Source organism: Neovison vison, chromosome 12, assembly GCF_020171115.1.
Source record: "Neovison vison isolate M4711 chromosome 12, ASM_NN_V1, whole genome shotgun sequence".
NCBI lineage: Eukaryota > Metazoa > Chordata > Mammalia > Carnivora > Mustelidae > Neogale > Neogale vison.
In genome coordinates this window covers 26,311,171-26,334,911 of record NC_058102.1, presented here as the reverse complement: position 1 = coordinate 26,334,911, position 23,741 = coordinate 26,311,171, and the positions used below count along the sequence as shown (strand labels likewise).

Genomic DNA, 23,741 nt, shown 5'->3' with positions numbered 1-23,741 from the left:
TTGTTACAGCCCATGGTACAGCCATATAGCTACCCCCATTTTTTTTTTATACCTGCATAGTGTATTCGATGAGGTCCTCTTGCTAGCTCTTTAACTCACTTATTAAGAGAGGTTCTCCAAGCAAACAAAGGGCAACTAATCTGACCCTCTTTGCAAACAGACTAGAAGCATCTGCTTTCAGGAGATACACCGGGGCTGGATTTCATCCTAGACCGCCGATGGAAACTTCTCTAAACAATAAGGTTTAAAAATAAAATCCTTTTGAAGTAGCAGGGCTCTCTCTGCTCAGGGAGAAATAAAAAGTTAATAAGGTAATGTGGTGGGTCCTCCGATGGCATTTACAGAACCGTTTAAGGAGCAAAATACAACCCCCCAAAATACATATATATTTTTTTTACATTAGTTATAAGGTTCTTTTTATCCTCTCCCAAGGGTAGAGAAGTAGCATTTCTTTAGGGTGTGTGAGACTCTGGTTGGAGCAGATATCCCAGTATACATACAGGAATCCAGAAGGGCTGTCCAGAAAGAAACGTGGAGATTGTGGCAGACTTGGGCGAAAATGTGAGTCTTCGTTGGGATTAACATATAACAAAACACAGGCTATCTTGCCACCCTAAGGCGGCAGCAGACTTCCCCTGTGCAAGGGCTGGCATGTTTCTTCTCCAAAGAGCCAGATGGTGTAAGGTTTAGGCTTCGTGAGCTCCGTGGTTTCTGCCACAGATACTCCCCGCTGTAGCGCAAAGCAGCCACAGGCGAGCCATCATTGAATGGGGTGGACACTAAAATGGGCATTTCATGTATTTTCACATGTCATGGAACATTATTACTTCTTTGACATTTCTTTCATGGGTCATACAAAGGCAGGCGATGGGCTGGATTTGGCTTACTACAGGCAGATCCACTAGTCAGCCAACTCCTGCTCTGGTGCCCACAGAGATCATGTGCCCCCACGACACCTGCTGCAGTTCTGGGGACCCCTACATGCTCAATACATATGCGTTCACTTAGCTGTCACCGTGTCAGAGTGAAGAGTAAGCCGTTAGCCATAGAGCACACACTTGACATTTGCAAGGGATTTATCTTGAAGTCTTTGCTAATCCCCCTACTCCAAGTACCACTCCTGCAGCTAATTTCCCCCATAAAGTGCAGTCAAGTATAACAGAGTAATTAAAGTGACCCTTTCAGACCCTTCGTGATTCTATAAATATGGGGCGAAAGTCCTCCACTAAGTGATTAAAATAAATTCTGCCACGGAAATCAATTCTCTGCCACATGACATCATTGCTGGGATGACACAAAGGATGAATTTACCTCAACCCACAGAACCAATCCATAGTGCTAATGAGTGTTGGTGACCGCTCTGTCATATAGCACCTGTGTTTGCCAAGGAGCAGAATCACACCTCCCTCTCAGCAGGAGGCTCCGCCGGAACAGCCCCAAAAGTCCACCGTGACAAGCATCACACCTATAAAGGAGCGGGGAACAGGAGGCTGCTTCAGGAAGCAGGTGGTAGGCAGGTGTTGGGCGTGACTGATGCTCTCCCAGTGCCATTGGTGGCCTCTTTCTGGATTGGGTCCTCCACATGGATACACTGGCATTGATGGCTTAGCCGAATTTCACATGACTCTGTGTCTCTAGCCTGGAGGTTGTTTTCAAACATCAACTGTGCGAGTATGAAACGCATGCTAGAGATCTGCTGTACTTTGTATTGGCCAGAATCAGAACTCTCTGTCCTGTTCTGATCACCCTGTCATAGAAGAACACAGACACGCGGGAAATGGTCTATACGAAAGAACGACCAAATGATCAAGACGATAGATGGTAGCATCTGTAGGAGAAAAGTGAAAGAAATCAGAATTGTCTCATCTTTGAAAGGGAAAGTGATTCTGCCATCACATGAAGGCCTTTTTCTTTTAAGGAGAATTTGTCATTTTTTTTCCTTACCTGTGTGGAACCCTTCTTTTTTTTTTTAGATTTTATTTATTTATTCATTCATTCATTCATTCGAGAGAAAGAGAGAGAAAGAGCATGAGTGGGGGGAGAGGAAGAGAGAGAATCCCAAGCAGATTCTACGCCGAGTGCAGAGTCTAACCCGGGGCTCCATCCCATGACCCCGAGACCGTGACCCGACCCAAAACCAAGAGTCAGACTTTGGAGGAAATTTTGATTAGACATTGCAAACAGAGAAGTAAGGTGTCTACGCGTACATGGATGGGTACCGTGGAGAAGACACAATTGACCACACCAGTTTGGCTTCTGACTATTGGATATTAGGTGGCGGATTGGGTTGATTTTCAAATAGCCCAACTGAGACAAACAAAAAATAGGCACTGCTTTCTAGGGCATTAAGTTTATCCAGAATGACATTTATTCCAGCTTAATGATAACGCTTCTTGGCCTAGCTTCAGCGGACGCCTTGTCTTTCCTTTCATGTTGTTGGATGGGGAGCCGTAAGGCACTGAGCATTTGCAAGACTCTGATGAGATCTCACCCTTCAGACAGAATGTCAGACTCTTCAACTGTATTTTCAACTGTCTTGTGAGACGAAGACTAATTGGTTTGACCTCATGCTGTCGCATGTTGAGAGACATGAATCTTCAGCACTCTTCCTTGAATTCATTGATTTCATTAAACACTGTCTGCTTGTGTTTGCAAAATGTCGTAATTTCCCAGTGATTTCTTCGAACAGCAGCACATAAACAGATTTTTTGGAACAATGCCATTTCTTAGCTTTGATCTTGTGTGTGAATCTTTATTTCCAACAGGTCTTTTACATTAAGTCCATTGAGCCACGGAAGATATCGACTTTAGGGAAAAGCAACGTGATCGTCACGGGGGCAAACTTTACCCAGGCATCCAAAATTACTATGATCCTGAAAGGAACCAGTACTTGCGAGAAGGATGTGTGAGTTGACATAATAGTCATTTATCCTTGATAATATAGTAAAAAGCTCAACCTTCTGCCAGAGGCATATCATGGTGATTACGATCTTCTCAAAGTATTGCCATGTGCCAAAATAGGCCATTGGTCTGCATATTTGATAAGACATAATTTCAAGAAGGAGAATAATTTAAACACCACACTTGAAGTTAATTGTGAGAGAATCTGTTCCCTCTTACCCCCAAAACCTCAGAACACACTAATTTTAGGGCCTTGCCTATTTGAGGTCTTAATTCATATCCATTAATAAAATCAAGTGTTTTGGATAACAAACATGATCTTGAAAATGATCCCCTTAGGAAATCAGTTGCATTCTTAGGAATTTGAATAAAATAGAACAGCTCTTCCAATGTATCACCCAAAGTTGAAAAAAGAAGCTTCCTGATCTGTTTTATTCATTATAGCCTTCTCATCATTGGATTGGTGTCAGGCTACATGAACTAAATGGAACATATGTTAGTAGTTAAAGAAAAAAAGACCAAACTCCCCAACACAGATATCTGGTCAGTGTACCGTTTGAACATCATTATTTCTGGGATTTCTTTTCGCCTAACTCATCCTTTCAGTGAAACTTTGAGAGAGAAAATAATTTTTCAGTGTCTCCCCAACATTCTTGTGCAAATGTTACCCCCCAAGAGAGAAATCATAATAATAACTCAATAGATAATTTGAGTTTTCTGCTTGTTAGCTTTTATAACTTTGAGTTAAATTGAAGTAAAAGACATCCACAATCTCTATGAAGTATAACACTGAGCTCGTTCGCATCGTGGAAATGCATAGGAGCCAACGTGTTGAAGCATGATGTTTTGGTTTTTAACTACTACAGCAGATTTGTATGGCATTTTAATCTGCCATACTTATTTACTGAATTTTCTGTTTTAATTCATTTGCTGCATATCACTGCCATCCTCTTCCCCCACCCCGCAGTAAATTTGGGATGTCTGTCATCTTGATGGAGAAAGCTGTTTGTGGGAGGCTTTGCTGTTTACCAGAATTATCAAGCACACATTAACGGCTATATCTATGCAGCATAGGCATTTTTGTGCCGTTGATCCCAGCTAAATACCTTATTGCAAAAATCTTTCATTTTGTGTAGCAAAATCTGTGAAGTTAGACACCTGTGTGTTCACCGAAAGGCAATCATCGTCACTGGAAAATAAGTCGGTGTTCAGAGCATTACCCTATTTTTGACTCTTTATGCTCTCATTTCAATTCCGAATGTGTCTTGAGAGACTGCAGTTATTAGATTAAATGACTCTGAGGCCTTTCTGCGTGTAGCATTTCAGTAACCACATCAGAGTGGTGAACCCAAGTTCACGAGGAGTAAACATAATACCCAGTTAATCCTATATGGGAGTTCATGCCGTAATCCCGAACTCTTTTACTATGGTATTTTTCAAATGCCTAATTATTCTGAAGGGAAAAAATACAAGAATAATAGCAGAATGACCCACATGTCTGCCTGTCTCCTTCCAAAATTTGTAAACAAGTCTGGATTTTAATGATCACCCATTTGACAATGAATTTCCTAGAGCTTGGCTCTGAATATAAAGCTTAGAATGTAAATCCGAGGAGGGTGAATGCACACTGACTCACATGCTTTTTGAATTTGCTTTTTTTTAGGATCTGTTATTACTACCTACAGGATGTGTGTGTAAGTGTTAATAATCGTGCACATATCCTCTAGTGTCAATAAAGTCACGTGTAGCCTAATTATACCGAGCGTTATTCAGCACAACCCAGTCTTAATGATTTTTTGCTTTACAGAGTCATTGTAGACATGATGTACAGAGGAAGTGCAGGCTGCAGAGGGAATATTCTAGAAGGCTTTACTTTGACCCCTGAAGGGTGTGGAGGACAGGCCCCACTGGATGTCAGAAGCACCCAGGATACTTCCAAGCAATTTCTTGTCTGCAGCTCCTTGGGAGGCAGCTTGGTTTGATGCTGATTGAACCTGGAGACCCCTAGGCCCTTGGGATGGGCTCTGGTCATGCCAGAGCATGCTATCTGCTCTCTGAATGGCAGAACCATCTATCTCTGCCTAGGATGGGGTTCTAACCTGCTCTACTGGAACTTCTCTTTTTTTTTAAGCTTTCCATCATGGAAATTTCCAGTCATACCCAAGAGAGAAGAGTACATCGAACTTCTCTGTACCCATCTTCCAGCTTCAAAACTTAGCAACATTTTGCCCATCTCATTTCATTTTTGGAGGGGAGGGAAGGATGGTGGCTGGGGTTTTTAGAACCGTGCTGCAGACCCCATATCCTTTCCCTCACACATGTCTCAGTATATGTCTCCTACAAATGAGGATAGTGCCATTCTCATGCTCAGAAAAATTAACCAGAATTCCTTAACATAACCTAGGCCCATGTCTGTGTTCCACTTTCTGTTAGGAGTTCTTAAGGGAAATGGTTATATCTCCTTGCCCCACTTCCATGGGAAATGCAAATAAAAACATACGCATGCGCAGAAGAAAGAGGAACCCTGCCCCAGGTGATGCCCACAGTGGTCAGCGGCCCCTGATGAACCAGCAGTTGCCTCCAACTGCTGCGATAGTGGGTGGGTTGTTGCAGTTCAAATAAAAGTCATACACGGTCATGTTCAGAAGTCAACTGTGCTAAGCGTCTGGGTCCTTCAAGAGTTGTTTTTCTGCCCTTTTCTAGGATCCAGGTTAGCCACGTGCTAAACGACACCCATATGAAATTCTCTTTACCATCAAGCCGGAAAGAAATGAAGGATGTGTGTATCCAGTTCGATGGCGGGAACTGTACATCTGTGGGACCCTTGTCGTACATCGCTCTGCCACATTGTTCCCTCATATACCCTGCCACCACCTGGATCAGGTGCTTTCTAGATTCATATTTTTCTGTCATTGTGTGTAAAGGGGTCATGATCTCAGGGTTGTGAGAGTGAGCCCTACATCAGGCTCCGTGCTGGGCGTGGAACCTGCTGAAGATTCCCTCTCTCCCTCTGTCCCCCTCCCCCTTGCCCCACTCTCTCTTTCTCCCTCTCTCTCAAAAAAAAAAAAAAAAAAAAAAGGAAAGAAAAGAAAGAAAGGGGTCATATGCATAAAGATCACGGATTTCACTCAACTAAAGATAGAAATAGTAGTCGTATGTAAACTCCTCTCACAGAATTCCCCTTAGGATTTATTCCTAGAAAACACACAGACACACACACACCCGACCAGTAGTTGTTCCCTTCAAAACTGCGAGCGTGTCCTGCTTTCCTCTGAGCTGTGGCTGCCAGGAAGCTCACAGCTAAGTTGTATGTTCATACTGTGGTTTCTCTTCAGATTGTATGTCTTTCACCCTTTACACTGTTCGTTCCATTGCAGTACCTACGCTTAGCCTGCATTTCTGGTACATATACATGACATCTCACTTCTGCCCGTGACACAAAGCTGCTCTCTTACATCTTTCATTTTATAACCTTTCGAATAAGCTGATTTGAATAATTCGAGGAAATATTGGGAGCTATCTAAATGAAAAGCAGTATCTGCATTTCAAAGATCCTCCCTAAGAGAGAGATTGACATTCCAAAATAAACTCTTCCAATATATTAAAAAAAATTTGTCTAGTTGAATTTAAATTCTCATTCAGATTTTGGAATATAACCCTAAAGATATTTCCATAGTAAGAGATTTCACCTAACACAGCATGAAGCTGATTTTCAAAGTACCGTCTAGATGAAAATGTAGATGAACCTTTGTTTTTAAAAGAAAAAAGAAAAAAAGAAACAGGAGAAAAACACCTCTAGTCCAGGGTTCATATTTAAGATTAAGTCAGAGGTGGATGTCAGGGTTGGTTTCTTTTCTTGGCTTGTAGGTAAATGGTCTCTTCCCTGTGTCTTCACATGGTCTTCCCTCTATGACTGTCTGTGTCCTACCCGCCTCTTTTTGTAAGGACTCCAGTCATATTACTGGATTAGGGCCCACCCCAATGACCTCATTTAATTTTTAAAGACCCTGTCTCCAAATATAAGGGATGGGGGCTTGGGACTTCAACAGTTCTGCCCCGAACAGTGGTATGAGAAAAAGTGAACTCTCCAAACCAAGCCTCTGGCATTGAACCACCTCCACTGGGGTCTAAATCCTTCCTACAAATAAACAGAAACAGTGACATGGCCCTCCCCACATGCCGTGTGTGTTTCATCTATTAACTCCGTTTATTGTCACAAAGGGAGTAGCCCCTTTAGCAGAAGAGGAAACTGAGGCATAGAGCATTCCAACGACTTGCCTGGCCTCCCAGGCATTCTGGCCCAGGCTGCTATGCGCCAAACCACCAGCATTATGCTTTGCCATCAAATAAGAGGCTTCTTTATTATTTTTTAATTGAAGTATCATCGACATATGATATTACAAGAGTTTCAGGTGCACAGCATCGTGATTTGATTAGCTTCTTAGTGTCCAGTCACCTGTGCTAATCTGAGCCCGGGACCCTGAGTTATGCTCAGGCCGGGATGTGGCTCTTAGGCAGCTCAGCCTCAATTTCTAGAAACAGCAACAGGCTGGCATGAGGCCAACTCAGCCTTTCCCCCTTGTGACTGGGTCACGGCTTCATGTCTTCCTTCTGCCCTACACAGATTGGCCTCCTCATGCTCACCTCGCGGTCTTGTCACCCTGGGCCCGGCTGGTGCACAGAGCTGACATTCCCAGGCTCCTGTCCCCTGGAATGACCTACATGAATGGGGAGGGGGGTAGATGAGGGCAGCCAGAGCTGGGGACAGCTGTTTATTTCACATCTAATGACCACTTGGCTTCTGTGCGATTATGTGCTGAGAATATGTGAAATCATTTGGCTTGGTTTTGGAGAGAATGGAGCTGTTATTTATATGGCCTACCAAATGGGAATTTATAGTTTTAATGTCATTTATAATTTTACCTTGTCCAAAATGTTCCCTATCTCCCTAAATAAAGTATAATTGGTAGGTTGGGAGTTTGATTTTGAAAATTGTTAGATTGAAGTATCTTAATATAGATTAAACAGCAATCAAACAAAATTCTGTTTAGTGAAACCTTTTCAGGGTATAGCCAATGATCTGATTATATGTGGCAACGTGACACAGCAAGGCTCCAAATTCTGTAAAAGAATTTGGGCATTTTCCTAGAATTAACGCCGGATCTGACCTGAATTTTTGTATTTATGTATCTTAAAAACTATACGTTTGTGGCCGGTATCATTAAAAAGAGTTATAGAATTGTCCCACATTTGAAATTAAAATGTATTACTTGGCTCTCACACATAACTGAGTTTTATATTAAGTGTGAATAAAGTGATAGCTTTGTTCATAAATGCAAAATGCCTGCCTGTTTACTATGAAACTCCTCTTGTTGCTTTTTTCTTTGCAGTGGTGGTCAAAATATAACCATCGTGGGCAGAAATTTTGACGTAATTGACAACTTAATCATTTCACACGAGTTAAAAGGAAACATAAATGTAAGTCTTCAGCTACCTTGTAATAATAGTAATTTTCAAGGATGATTTTGTTTTCATCACACTACCGTTCCCTTGGGGAGTATCTTTTGTTTCTATGCCTTTACAAGCTTTTACCTGTTGGGGGATATACAGCATCTGGGCTCTGAGGGCAGTAATAAGACCTGTCCTTGTGGTGCAGTATTTCCCGTTGTGGCACAGAGGAGAGAGAATGAGCTTGGTATGGCAAGGTCTGCCATTGTCGCCATGTGGGCTTTGTAGGGAGGCACTTTAAAGGGACAATGTTTAGAAATAAGTGTGAAGATGCCTGTGAGGGGTGAGCGTGTGATGGCGTTCCCATTGTGTGGACAGAGCCGAGGTTCTGAGGCCAAGTGACCTGCCCGAGTCCCCGAAATCTTGCCATGGACTCCTCCCTTTCCTGCCATTGTCTGATTTGGTCCCTTTCCTTCTGACTTGGCCTCCTCTTACCTGGCATTTTCCCCACACAGGGTTCTGGTTTCCAGCCCTTGTCCACTTGTTAGCACCAACAGGAGGCACAGAACGGCCTCGTCCCACAAAATGATGCATTTCAGATACAGGTTGGGCCTCTGAGGGCACTCCGACCCTCTTCTCGAATGCTCTCCCCATTCTCTCTTCTCCGTTCTCTCCTTCCTTAATGAGAGATGTGAGAGAAGCAGCCTCTCTGGGCCCCACCTGACCACTTCCTGCCAGAGTGGGCAGGTGTGCCAGTGGCCACAGACATGGCCATGCTTCGGACCCGTGTGGCTTAGGGCCTAGGCACAGATGGCCTTCCTGAGTCACCCTCACAGCCTCGTCAACACACATCCGCCCCCTGACACAGCCAGAGGCAGTTCCTGGCCTCACCGCCGATCTGGTTCTAGGCCATGTCTTCTCTATGTGGACACACACCGGTTTTTGGTTCTTCACATCGCCAGAAATGCACATGAGAGCTCCAGGGGTTCAGGGGGAGGGAGGTGTTGTCTGTCTTAGCCTTTTGTGTCAGATCTTCCCACCTAGGGCCTCTTCCTACCCTCTCTTTTCTTTTTCTTTCTTTTTTTTAAGATTTTTTTTTTTTTTTAATTTTAGAGAGAGATTGAGAGAGCACATGGGGGTACAAGGCAGAGGGAGAGAGAGTCCAAAGAAGATGCCATGCTAAATGTGGAGCCCAGTGTGGGGCTCAATCCCACAGCCCTGAGATCATGACCCGAGCTGAAATCAAGTCAGACACTTGACCTGCTGAGCCTCACAGGGGCTTTCCCCTCCCCCTTTTCATCTCCAATAGTAGAAAGTCAAAAACAGGTGAACTCCCACCTGAGATTTTTTTCACAAGTCTTACTGCTCTCTTTTGTTTTTTAGTTTTGTTTTGAGATTTTATCTTCCAGCATCCATACCCAACGGGGGGCTCAAACTCCCAGCCCCAGGGTCAAGTCGCACAGCCTGCAGACTGAGGCCACCAGGAGCCCGTATGGTTCTTCTTCAAGACCTTTCTCAATCTCCTCTTTTCCAGGGGCTTTCTGTGCCCATATCTCTGCACCCCTAAAAATGACAGTATTGACATTTTTTGTGAATAAACCTGCAAAACAGGCCACACTTTCTGTGTTCTTTCCAGCCTTCATGCATTGCATTTTCATGGGGCCACATTGTCCCTTTTGCTTTTGTTTCCCTGATTTCCTGTTAGGCCTGCAAAACCTTTTCCTCACTTGGGGTCAGTGATTTCTGCTAAGCGCCACAGGCATTCCCTGGACGAGGAGGGATGTGGCCAGTGGTGTGCAGGTCACCGCAGCCTCCCTGGGGGACGGTCCCCTCCCTGCCTGCATTTCCCAGCCCACCTTGAGGACTCACAGGACACACAGACCCTGCAAAGTCTTTGGTGCCAAGCATCCCTCATTGTCTCGGCTCCTTCTGTCTGCGCCCCTTTCTCCATTGCATGACCCCAGGAGCAATCGCTGAGAGCATTTGCAGGGACAGCAGCTAGCATCTGTGGGTGCTGACTGTGTGCCTGGCATGATCGGAAGCATTTCTGCACATGTAATCCCATGTAATTTCACTCCCGTTTAGTTGAATGAGCCCTCATCACATTTAATTTGATTTCGGGTTCATTCAGCCCTGTAAAGGGAGGGTAGTATCAGTTTCCCCATTTTGCAGATGAGAAATTAGAAGCACAGAGAAGTTCAGTTGCCTGGGTCACCTCGCTCCTCCTGTGTAGGATTGGGGCTCAGAAACGAAGTTGATTTTTGTTGCTTTTTTAATTGTTTGTTTGTTTGTTTGTTTTTAAAGGTTTTATTTATTTATTTGACAGAGACCGTGAGAGAGGGAACACAAGCAGGGGGAATGGGAGAGGGAGAAGCAGGCTTTCTGTCAAGCAGGGAGCCCAGGGACTTGATCCCAGGACCTTGGGATCATGACCTGAGCCAAAGGCAGCTGCTTAACGATGGAGCCACCCAAGTGCCCGGGAATGAAGTTGTTAAAAATGCTCTTTTCTCCTCCTCAGGTCTCTGAATATTGTGTGACAGATTCCTGCAGGTTTTTAGCCCCCAGTTTAAAGAGTTCAAAAGCGCGTACGAACGTCACCGTGAAGCTGAGAGTCCAGGACACCTTCTTGGACTGCGGAAGCCTGCAGTATCTTGAGGACCCTAGGTTCACGGGGTGTCGGGTCGAACCCGAGGGGGACACAGAGCTGGAAGTGAAAATTCAAGTATGTTTCTCGCTTCCTTTGGGTGGGACGCGCCCCCCACCTCAACAGGCAAGGAGTGGTTGGGTCTGTGGGTTCCCCTGGGTGCCCTGATTTCTTCTTCTCCTCTTTGTTCTTCCCAGAAAGAAAATGACGAGTTCAACATCTCCAAGACAGACATTGAAATCACTCTCTTCCACGGGGAAAACGAGCAATTAAATTGCAGTTTTGAAAACATTACGAGAAATCAAGATCTCACCATCATCCTTTGCAAAATCAAAGGCATCAGTAATGCAAACAGCATCGACACCTCGTCCAAGAAAGTTCGTGTAAGTCACCTGACGGTCCTACCTATTGATTATACCTTATTTGAGGCACTTGCTTGGCGACACAAGAGCCAGAATGGCATCTGTCACAGATCTCTAGCTCTTAGCTTTAAATAGCAGATAAACAAAGCTGCTATTGCAGGCGCACTCACAATTCTTCCAAAATAACTGGCGGAACCCATCCATATGCCTATTCGAATGTTAAAGCATTGAATGCACCATTGTCTATAATGCTAACGAGCCTTGATAGCTTTTGTTCTAGCCATACATTTAGATAGTAGCACCTGCAAGCGGAATCTCCAGATCATGGATGAACGAGCCGTCGTTCTTTTGCCAAATGTAAGGATGACATGTCTTAGCAGAAACCCAGAACACTCAGAGTAACATTCGATTCTGATGGAGACCAGATGATCTCCAGGCCATGGGCTGCTTCCTCCGTCATGGAGTCAGGCTTGCCACAGTTCTCCTCCCGACATGTTTTGAGGGGCCCATCATGGGTAAATTTATGTCCCATAATGAAGATGGGAGACCCTTGGGAACAGAAACCTATTAGAAGTCTTTCTTTATGGTGTTCATGCCATATGAGGCTCTCTACAGTCTATACCCCCCCAAAAATGCTTTATGATCTGTAGTCATAAATATTGAATAAAGGTCAAGAAAAAAGAGCGTCAGCCTAGAGCACCCACACCGCCCCCCCCACACACACAATATGTGTTCATGTCCCAGCTGTGCCAGCTAATAGTTGCATGGCCTTAGGTAAGTCACTTGACTTAGCTGAGCCTCCCATGGTCCATCTGTGTGGTAAAGAGGATAATCGATAATCAATATGACAATCAGTCGATACGATCATCAGTAATGACAGCTGAATTCACAAGCGCCCCCACGGGTCACACTGGCTGAGGAGAGCAATGCTAGCTATCTCTATTCATGAAATGGTCTCTGAGTGCCTCTTCTGTGATGGGAACACAGGGGAGAAGAAAACAGATCCCCCAGATTCTGCCTTTGTGGGGATTACCTAAAGAGACATGGAGCGAAGAATGTACATGAAAAATGTGTGGTGATCGCCATGGAGAAGCATGAAGCAGGGGCAGGCAGTGCTGCAGGGTGTGCGGGGAGGGCAGCCAAGGACTCTCTAGGAAGATGACATTTGAGTAAGGACCTCCAGGAGGAGAAGGAATGAGCCAGGACCTCTCTGGGGTAGAGAGTTCTAGGCCTGCAGGTTGCAAAGATCTTGAGGCAGAAGCCTGTCTGGTGCATTTGAGGAGCAACAAGGAGCCCAGTGTAGCTAGGGCAGAGGGAACAAGGGAGAATATTCAAGGAGGCTGGAGAAGTAACCAAGGGAGTAGGGAGAGGTAACAGATCATTAGGAACGTGTGGGCCGGGGCCCACTGAGCCTGAGTGGCTCAGTTGTTTAAACACCTTCCTTCAGCTCAGGTCATGATCCCAGGGTCCTGGGATTGAGTCCCGCATTGGGCTTCCTGCTCAGTGGGGAGTCTGCTTCTCCCACTACCCCTTCTCCCTGCTTGTGATCTCTGTCTCTCTCAAATAAATAAATAACATCTTGGTGGGGGGGAGTTAAAAAACAAAACAAAACAAAAAAACGTGCGAGCCATTGTGAGGGCTTGGCTTTGAGCTTTGGGAAGCCACTAGGGAGTTTTGGCTAGGACTGCCTTGAGCCCATTCACTCAAATGATGCATTTAGTCTTCGAGACAACTTTCTGAAGAGTCACTATCCACATCCCACTTTAGAGGTGAGGAAGGTAAAGATAAGGTAAGGCTGTGTTAAACGCCTAGGGCAAAGAGGACTCAATTCTAAAATCTCCAGGTGCAGTCCAGTGCTCCTCAACTGACATATCTGGAAACTGAGGCACAGTGAATGTTCTCGATGTGCTCAAGTTCACATAACCAACCCATCTGAGGTGGGACTTGAATTCATATATCCCACCTAGCTTGTCACCTTTTTGTATCTTGGGGGAAACAATCTGGAGGAAAAAGTGTGTCTATAAATAATGGTGCTGAACTCAATGAGTCTAATGACATTCTGTCCCATTAGGTCAAACTGGGAAACTTGGAGCTCTACGTTGAGCAGGAAACAGTTCCTACCACTTGGTATTTTCTGATTGTCCTTCCCGTCTTGCTAGTGATTGTCATCTTTGGTAAGTGCCCTGTTCGATTTTGTCAGAGAAATGATTCCCTGGAGCCTCTCGTCAGGCCAGCAGACTCAGCTTTCAGGAACTGTCTGCCTCAATTAAGTACTAATGGGTGAAAACCCAAATCACAACTTTGGGAAAGGAATCACAGGTACATGTTGAGGGCTTTATAAGCATTCTTTAGGATGCCTCATCAATACAAAGCTGGATTATTACAAAGGTGGCATCTTGGTGTTTGAGAAACATTGTCCACTTTTCTTCCCCAATACTGTGAATCATGATGACAGATGTCCCATTTACATTATTCCTTCAGAATTCCTCTGGCATTTTGGACTTTCAGGATCTGGTCATCTCCTCCTGCCTTCTCATCTCACCAAACACCACCCCCTGCTCCCACCCCAGCTCTGCTTTTCCTGGCAGAACTACCTTTTAGAAGCGTGATCTGTACCATCTATTAAAATGTCGCAATGCTCATCCGAGCACAGCAATCTCAGGGTTGTTGCTTGCTGGCTGAATCTGGCCCACCAATCTGTTTTGTTTGGCCCACACAGCATTTTTTTAAACTATGAAGTAGCTGATAGAATTTTAAAATTAGGTGAGCCACCTATGTTGTATACCTGAGACCAATGTAACATTTGTGTCCACTGTACTTCAACTAAAAAATAATTTAAGTGGAGTCACATTTTTAAAAATATCTCTAGAAAATTTGAAAGATCTGGCTCACTGGATCTTCACTTTTCCATAGCATCAGTTTACGGGAGCTGAATAGCAGTGGCACCATGAGGGAGGGCATGTGGTCCCTGGGGTTTTGCCATAGTCCCCACCACTCCCTGTTGTCTCCACCTGGGCCACATGACTCACCTGCATACCAGACCCCTGTAACAATTTAGTGTGTGACCTGGTTCTGAGCTGCTTTTCATCCAAAGTCTGTTTCCCCTGTCCATCTCAGAAATAGAACCTCTCTCCACCAACTGAGAGAGCACTTCCCATCTGTTGATTTCACACAGGTGTTGCCTTTCTAGCACTTTCTGTTAATAGTTGCTACTGTTTCCTTCCATCCACTCCTTCATTCATCCATCCCCATACCCACTGAACACATGTGTTGTCAGTAACAGTGCAAGTCTCCGGAGCTAGAGAGCGTAAGGGAAGGCCCGGCCCTTTCTCCCAGTGGGTTCTCAGTCCAGAGAGGGAAAGATTTCTGTGTGTGTTTAACTGGCCTGATGGAATGAATTCATTTTGCAGAGGCCCTCTTTTGGCTTATGGATGGTCGTTTCAGGTATTGTCTTGTGGCTTCTTCTCACGTTGTCCACCCCTGTTCTGTAGCTGGAATCCAGAATTGCGCTTGATATTTTAATAAAGTCCTGGCTGGCACTGCCTTCAAGTAAGAAGATTACGTATAAATTCTAAACACTGAGCTCTATTTTGAGAATCCGCCAGTGGCAAGCAGCTGTAGACAGCAGTCTCCCCATAAAGTCCTCTCCGCTTTGTGACTTATTAGCAGCCGCTGATCTCTTCCTGTGCCGTGTGTGACTCAGCGCTCCTGTCCCCTCACTGTGTCATAGACGTTGTTTGTGCTCTTTACGGTGAGGTGGGCTCACTTTGACCCATAGCTTTGGCTCCACTGGTAGTGGCAGTGCCCTTTAAAATTCTCATCCCCTTCTTGCCATGATTCTAGGCCATTATGGGTGACCAGCAGCTTGAGCAGGTGTAAAGTGTATAAGTATTTTAGCCCATCGGTCACGTCATTAGTGAAAACACAAAGCGTCCTGGCCAAGGCCTGCCGCATTGTGAACGTCTCCACTGTGGCTTCCCCAGTTGTCAGCCAATAAAAACCCACTGCTGGGTGGGTGCCGCAGCCTCACTGCCTTTCCCTGCCCTGAGCCCTTGTAACCTGAAATGTGGCCCAAAGAACGCTGACCCTAAGTCATGCTCCTGGAGGAAGAGGTTCCATGGCCACATAAGTTTGGAAATCACTGTGCACCCCATCCTTTTTTGAAGATGCACAGTGCATGTTAGGGTGAAGACTGTTGAGTTTGTGAAATGGTCCAGTGAAGAACCGCACTGAGTTTTGCTTCCTCCAGGATCCTTCATATCTACGGGTCCTTCGATCATGCAGTTGCTATTAAAGGAGGGAAACCTTTCCAGAATAATAACGTAGTTGACCATTGTTGAATATTCTTTTTAAAAAAACAACTTCTGAATGCTTTCTGTGAGTTACTTCTTGCATTTGTCTCAACATCACAGTGAGGTGTGAGCCCTTTGACCAATAAGGCAGCCAGGCACAGAGATGCTAAGGAACTTACCCCAGGGTCACACAGTTCATAGTTGGCAGAGTGAACTGAGAGTGTTCAGGGCACTGTCTCAACAGCACAGTTAGAAGCAAGACAAAGTGGGGAAGAAGCCATGTCCCAGATGCCAGGGCTCACGGTGGACCGCTCCCCATGTCAGCCGACTTGATCTATGCAAGTTTGCTTACGGAGCTCGCCGTGGATCTGTGATTTCCTTCTGCAATTGTGGCTTGACTTTATTTCTCCAGGGATGTTTAGAAACATTGAAAAAAAGAATGGAACAATATCAGCCGCCGTGGCTGCAGGGAAAACGTGGCTTATTTCATTACTTTTCAGCCAGCTGGGATTGTTGGTTACAAGCGAGGTTATTTGATTTAGTTCTTACTTTTAAGGTGGGTGGTTTTCTGTTTCCCTGTTGCATTTCAGCATCTTCCTCTTTAGAGTGGCCCCTCACTGGGACTTTTTCCCTTTATAAATTCTACCTCTTAAATGCTGTTCTTTTCTCTCTTCCTCTGTCTCTCTCTCTCTCTGTAAAAGAAACGTCAAGGTTGGCTTCGTTTTCCTTTTTGTTTTTGAAGTTAACGTGTCAATCTGATGCTAGATTTCTGTCTCCTCAGCGGCCGTGGGGGTAACCAGGCACAAATCGAAGGAGCTGAGCCGCAAACAGAGCCAACAGCTGGAGCTCCTGGAGAGTGAGCTCCGGAAAGAAATACGTGATGGTAGGCTCCAAAATTTTATTTGTGGAAAAACGAGCTTTTTTTTTTTCCTTTTTTTTAACAATCTTCTCACTACCACCATGCCCCGCCCTGTTAAATGGAGCTGGCCAGAGTAACAAGAACTGTTTGTATAATAGAAGACATCTGAGCGGTGGGGTCTAGGCCTGGCTCTGTGTTTATTTCAGCTCTGCTCTGCAGCCAACCAAGTAATTATCCATTGTTTCTTCTTTAATGAAAACCAAGGTCATCCTCCGTGTTAGACAAAACAGCAGAAGATCTTATCCATTGTTTGTTGAGTTAAAATATTGCTCTTGGGATTCTGTTTTGCAGGCTTTGCTGAGCTGCAGATGGATAAATTGGATGTGGTTGATAGTTTTGGAACCGTTCCCTTCCTTGACTACAAACATTTTGCTCTGAGAACTTTCTTCCCCGAGGTAAAAGAGCATTGATCATATTCCTTAAGGTTGAGTCTTGAATAATAATGAAGGAGCTTGTTGCTCTCATCAAAAAACGGGTGTTTTCTTCCAAGGCAGCTATAGATAATGTGCTTGGTATGAAATAAGGGCTTCAGTTTGAGCAGAGCAGGGAGAAGGATAATTATTAATTGGATTGATTAGGGCATAAAGCAGTGATGGGTCACTGATGATTATTCTTTGTCCAGTAACAAAAACCTAGGAGGGACAGAAGTTAAGAGTGATGATTTTTGTTTTATTTTACTACCTGTTTAGAGCTGAATTTGTAGCTGGGAAGGGAGCTAGTTTATTTAAAAATCAATAAATTGTGGGCTGGCCAATTTGTTGTGTTTATCTGCATGACTTCCATTGCAGCTACTAGATTTTTCACTATTACTTCTCAATTGGAAATGAAAAGTATTGTGGGCCGGGAGGGAGGGAAGGAGACATGTATGGAGTTTGAGTTGATAGCAGCCATTTTTAGCAATGTTGAGTTTTTCATGGTTCTCTCCACCAGTTGTTCTCTGCTAATCAGTCCATATCATCCTCATTTCATAGAAATAGACGCACAAAATGACTGATGAATGCATCCTGGGACCCTGAGGAGCAGTCTCCTTTAGCCCTTTGGGTTTTCATCTTGCTCTGTTCTGACGCCTCCATCTTGTCTCCTACTCACTCAGCCTTTGTCCTTTGCACTCCCGAGTCTTGAGCAAAGTACACTCATCTGCCCGTCCCCACCTTCACATCCTGATTGCACCCCTGCCCCACTCCGCTCACTGGTGACCACAGAGGGGCCCAAACTCTGGAACATCAACACAGATGATCATATTTCAATCTAGACTTCTGAGCAAAGCCAGGTCAAAACAGAGCTGTATCACCTTACCTGAAGCTTCTCAGCTACATTTGGCCCAAAGCCTAGGGTTCAGAAACTCAGACACATGCAATAAGCAATTTCCAGCTTCTCTATATTTCTAGAAGCAGACACCATGATATGTGATGCTGTGTCTGGAGGTTGGGATACCTCCATAAAACATCCACCATATAAAACACCCACCAGATATATATATATATATATATATATATATATATATATATATATATACATATATTTTGGGGGGGTGTTGTAAATCAAGAAGACTATAAATAAGACTTCAATTTTTTTGTGCTTGTAAATATACTTTTTTAAACTTCTCCTCCCAGAGTATCAGGCACCAAGGCTTATATTTGCCCCCTCACCCACCCATTTCCACGGCAGAACACCACCGAGGGAGAAAGGTCAATTCCCTGAATCAGGATGACTATGCGGGACATCATGAGTCCTATTTCCCAGCTATCTGAGATCCCCATTAAGAATTTAATAGCAATAAAACAACAGCAATTTCTACCATCCACACGAGGCTTGTGTGGGCTTTTACAGTTAATGATTGCCCTTGAGTGCTGAAGAGAGTCATCTGTGGCCTGAAAAAGAAATTGTCCTATCTTCTAAATTCAGTAATCAAGAGCGAGATAAGTGATGAATGCAAAAGACACTATTGCAAGTTGAGTGTTTTGAGGGAAAAAGAAAATCCCGGGTAAAAGGCTGTATTATTTTAGAAGAGAGATACAGTTGACCCTAGAACAACACAGGTTTGAACTGCACAGGTGCACTTATACATGGATTTTTTTTTTCAATCAAATAGTGCAGTCCTATAAATGTATATCCTCTTCCCTGTGATTTTCTTAGTAACATTTTCTTTTCTCTAGCTTACTCTATGGTAAGAATACAGTATATAATACAGAAAACATACAAAATGTGTGTTCATTGGTAAGGCTTCTGGTCAGCAGCAGGCAATGTATTAGTAGTTAAGTTTGGGGGGAAAGTTACACGCCAATTTTTGACTACCCACAGGGTCCGTGTTCCTCCCCTCACCCCACATTGACCAAGGGTCATCTATAGTTGCAGGAAGCCAAACAGACTTAACTCAGGGTTCTGTGTAATCTCGAAGAGCAACTGGGAAAGCCAGGAAGACTGAAGTCAGGAGGAGTCAGTAAAGGAGAAGACCAGGAAAAATGGGCATCACTATCAGAACCCTAGCAAGACCTGAGTTAAAATGGACTTTATAATGAAAGGTCTAGAGGATGGAGGAACATAGTCTGCGATGTCATCGATCAGGAACCCCATCCTCTAGGCCTGGGGACAGCTGGTAGACGGAGAACTTGAGCAGTCAGCACCTACTGGACACCAGTAGACAGAACCAGAGGGAATGGTAGGTTCGCAGAGGCCGACGTATGACCCATTCCGGCTCTGTGCCGGTTTTTGGCTCTTCACAGTTTTCCTTTTCTTTGTATTGACTACTTTGTTTTGCTTAGAATAGGAGCAAAAATAAGGGTGAGCAGTGCATCCCATCTCCTAGAAGAGGGAAATTTAAATGAAAGGAGGAAGGAGCTTTAGAACACAGAGAGCTGTGGTGGCATTTCCCTATTTGAGGTCAGGAATCGATCTGTTTAAACTGTCGTCCATATCAAGTTGGTTCAGCAGAAAACTGTTAGGACCTAGAAAATGCAAACCCAGGGTATGAGTTCTCTGCATATTACTAAGGGAGGGTATGACCAAAATAGTTTGAGGTCTTCTGCTTAGGCTAACAAACTTGAAACTATAAAGCAAAAATTCTCTGCAGAAGAAATTTACTTTAATGAGGTATGAAAATAGACTAAAGTTTCAAATATTACCCCCAAAAAAGAGGAAGAGAAAAACCTGAATGTTCATGTTTTTATTTTCATTCTGTTGACTCATTTTTACTCAGCATGCTTTTAAAATTTAATCCTTTAATTCCAAGAAGACTTATGATACATTAAAAAGGGAAACTCAAATTGAAAAGTTTATATCCAGGAGCAACATAGCATAGCACATAAAAATAATTGTGGAAACCAGCAGGACAATAACACTGTGATCTAGTTTGCCATAAATTAGTGATAAAAGCAATAAACTTGGCTGAGATAGAACTTACTGTGCATGCATTCATTTTATTTTCACACCAAGTCTAAGAGATGAGAGTTAGGAGTGTCCCCACTTTGCAGTGAGCAAAGTCAGGCACAGAGAACTTATATAACTTGTCCAAAGTCACGTGACCAGTAGGTGCTAAAACCAAGACTGAAACCCAAGTAATCTAGCTCCAGATTTCTAACTTTTAACTGCCCCCCTCACCCCATCTCCATGGCACAGTCTCTTGAGACAGCGGATACTACAAAACTAAGACTCATAGAAACTTCGGGACACAACTCAGTATTTATCCCAAGGGGGCAAACTGCTTCAGGAGTGGTCTGCACATTTGCATAATCTTCTTTACCACTTCTTTCACTTTTGAGTCTGTTCTTTGAAAGTGGGAGATGCCTTCCTCTACCAAAACTGGAACCGATGCAATGATAACGATGCTTCTTAGACGCTCTCAGAACTCACTGGGGCTTCTTGAGAGCTGAATAATTATTTATTATGTATTAGAGGATATAAAATGAACATAAGCCCAGGGCTCTTCAGATTAGCAAACAGAGTCTCTGCTTTATTAAAATGGACTTGGGTATTGTAACAAAAATACACTATTCATTTCCTTTGGATGTTATGAATAATAAAAGTGTCTCCTTCCTCTCAGTCAGGTGGCTTCACACACATCTTCACTGAAGATATGCATGTAAGTCTATAAGTTTTCATTTTTAGCCCATGACTGCCTGACTTTCATAGTGTCCTCCCCTTCATCATCATCTCCACTGTTGAATTTTTGTGAGCTTTTTGGAATCATGGATTCAGTATTAAATAATTCATTGTCTTGGAAAACCCATTGTGGATCTACCTTCTAACTTTAAGTTTTTAACATTATATTATTATATTATTTTATATCATATCATATCACATCATATCATAGCATAGCATATTCATTTATTTTTTCAGAACAGAGATGCCACTGACAAGAATGAAAGTCTCACAGCTTTGGATGCCCTGATTTGTAATAAAAGTTTCCTTGTGACTGTCATCCACACCCTTGAGAAGCAGAAGAACTTTTCAGTGAAGGACAGGTATTAGTCAATTTATTTACATTTTGAAAGTCATTAAATACAGAAACTAAAAATGTGAGCTCCTTATTTTATTTTTGGACCACAACCTGAACTTGGTGTCCACATGTCTTGAAAACATGGATTTATCTAGAGGCTGTCTAATCGGGGTCATAAAGCCATGATAGCTCCATTTTAGGTCACATGACCCCAATACAATTTTGTTTTGAAGACACGCGTGCACATACACACACACACACACTCCTCCTCCCCCACAAAGAAAGCCCTGAAAAACCCCAACACCAAGAAAAAACACAAGTCCTGACTCAAAAAAGCAGAAGTGTTATTTTCTGTCTTTAAAACACCTAAAAATTTGGGAAAGATACTCACTTCTTGTTTACCACTCTGGCTTAAGTTTAAGAGCCATAAAGACATAAAATGTGCTTGGGTTAACACCGGTGCATGGTTTTTATGGATTGAGGACAAAGGTGGTTGACCTAAGACATTAAAAAGAACCCAGGTGCCCATAGGACAGCACCCCATTGCCCCTCAGCTTCCATGGAAATTTCCATCAACGTCAACGTAGTCACGGCTGATAGTTAACCTCATTAACCAAGGCTCTTTGTTTATGTGGTTCTTTGTCGTATGTATATCTTGTTTTTTTCTTCTCTCTCCGTTTTATTGAGATGGAATTGGCATACAGCACTGTATGAGTTTAAGATGTATGACACAGTGATCTTCCTTGCACCTGTTGCAAAATAATGACCATAACAAGTTCAGTCAGCAACCATCATCTCATACAGATACAGGAAAAAGGGGAAAAAAATCAACTTTTGGGATTTATTCTTAGAACTTTCAAATGATACAGCAGTGTTAACTGTAGTCACCATGTTGTATGTTATGTCTGTAGCATCTACTTATCTTGTAGCTGGAAGTTTCTATGTTTTGTCCACCTTCCTCCAATTCCCCCTCCATTCTCCAGTTCTGATAACCCCAAATCTGATCTCTTTTTCCATGAGCTTGGTTATTTTTCTTCTTTTTTTCAGATTCCACATATAAGTGAGATCATACAGTATTTGTCTTTCTCTGACATTTTCATTTAGCATAAGGTCCACAATCCATCCACAATCCATCCGTGTTGTCACAAACGACAAGATTTCATTCTCCTGTATGGCTGAACAGCATTCTGGGGTGCGTGGGGGGAGGTGTGTATACACATATACCACACTTTCTTTATCCATTCATCTGCTCACGGACAGTGGGTTGTCTCGATGTCTTGAGTATTGTAACCGAGGCTCTGTTTCTAAACAGGTGTCTGTTTGCCTCCTTCTTGACCATTGCACTGCAAACCAAGCTAGTCTATCTGACCAGCATCCTGGAGGTGCTGACCAGGGACTTGATGGAACAGTCCAGCAACATGCAGCCGAAACTCATGCTAAGACGCACAGAGTCTGTGGTCGAGAAACTCCTCACAAACTGGATGTCCGTCTGCCTTTCCGGTTTTCTGCGGGTAAGTGTCACCTCCCGCGGCAGGGGCAGAGGTAAGACAATAGGTGGTTATTTTTAACAGATGCTGATGTCTTTGCCAGGATAAGTCCTGAGCACTCCGTGGTGTCAGCATTTAACCTCTTGTAGACACGGTCCGTCCGAGGAGCACATGGAGGGGAAAATAAAATTGTTTTTGCTGGAACTGGCCTATGGAAATGCAGTTCATTTAGATCTTTTTTTTTCACTTTTAAACAATTTTACTGTGGTAAAAAACAACATGAAACCTATCCTCTTACTTGATTTTTAAGGGGTGCCCCACAGAGTAGGCACGATGTGGTACGCTCGATTTCTAGACCTTACTTATCTTGCATAACTGAGATTTTATACCACTGACTTTTAGCCCACCCTCACATCAGTAATTGACAACCAGAAACCAGAAAATGCCCTGGGTGGAGGGGATATTTCCGATATTGAAGGGAACCCAGCGTGTGCAGGGCCTCTGAAACATCTTGGAAATAGCCATTTACCTCCTCATACTGGAAGCTGTTTACACTCAGTTCTAACTAGTCATCCCACATTATTCCATCTGTTTAGCAAGTCCCCAAAAAGCCGCCTGCCCCTCGAGTTTGCTTTGTTGGAATTACTGTATGAATGTGGTCGTAGTCTGATTGAATCTTAAAATCATTTTGAACGCCAACTTGGCACAGACTTCAGCGGGCAAGGACATGGCTCCTGGAGCCTGCTGTCCAGTCTGCACCTGGACCCCGTCCCCCGCTCGAGGAGGCTTCTGCACCTCTCTGAGCCTTAGGTTTATAGCCTGGAGCCCTATCTTAGGACTGCTCTGAAGCCCAGATGAGAGAATGGGTGCAGTGGCTTAGCACCAAGAAAGCCCTCCGTAAATGTTGACTGTTACTGGTATAAAATATTAATAGGAGAGGAGGAGTGTCCCGTTGAACCTGATCGCTGATTGTCATACAGTCCCTCCGAGTCCCCTGGTACAGAAGCTTCTTATCCTTCTTTAATTTCACCAGCCATCCAGATTCCAGCAAAACTGCATAATTGTGTATTTGTAGCCAGTTCCAAAATCTAATTAAACTTTGAATAAGATACACTGCTATGCCACAGGTTTTAACAGTGCTACTTAAGTTTGGATCCAAAAGCAGCCCTTTAAATAGACTGTGCTTAGTTTAATGTTTAATGCAATCTTACAAGTAGATGCACAACATTTTTTTTTTTTTTTTTTTACCAACG

General features: G+C 43.7%; 1 protein-coding gene across 2 annotated transcripts in view; it reads left to right on the top strand.

Moving 5' to 3' along the window:
• The window catches only part of PLXNC1 (plexin C1), a 143,892-nt gene that overhangs the window by 75,925 nt on the left and 44,226 nt on the right, over positions 1-23,741 (top strand). For both annotated transcript variants that reach the window (XM_044228116.1, XM_044228117.1), the window contains exons 10-20: positions 2,766-2,905; positions 5,605-5,784; positions 8,292-8,379; positions 10,868-11,071; positions 11,191-11,376; positions 13,427-13,529; positions 16,429-16,530; positions 16,858-16,961; positions 20,606-20,644; positions 20,902-21,026; positions 22,314-22,512. In XM_044228116.1, the coding sequence (XP_044084051.1) occupies positions 2,766-2,905; positions 5,605-5,784; positions 8,292-8,379; positions 10,868-11,071; positions 11,191-11,376; positions 13,427-13,529; positions 16,429-16,530; positions 16,858-16,961; positions 20,606-20,644; positions 20,902-21,026; positions 22,314-22,512 (1,470 nt within the window). The remainder of the gene's footprint in view (positions 1-2,765; positions 2,906-5,604; positions 5,785-8,291; positions 8,380-10,867; positions 11,072-11,190; positions 11,377-13,426; positions 13,530-16,428; positions 16,531-16,857; positions 16,962-20,605; positions 20,645-20,901; positions 21,027-22,313; positions 22,513-23,741) is intronic.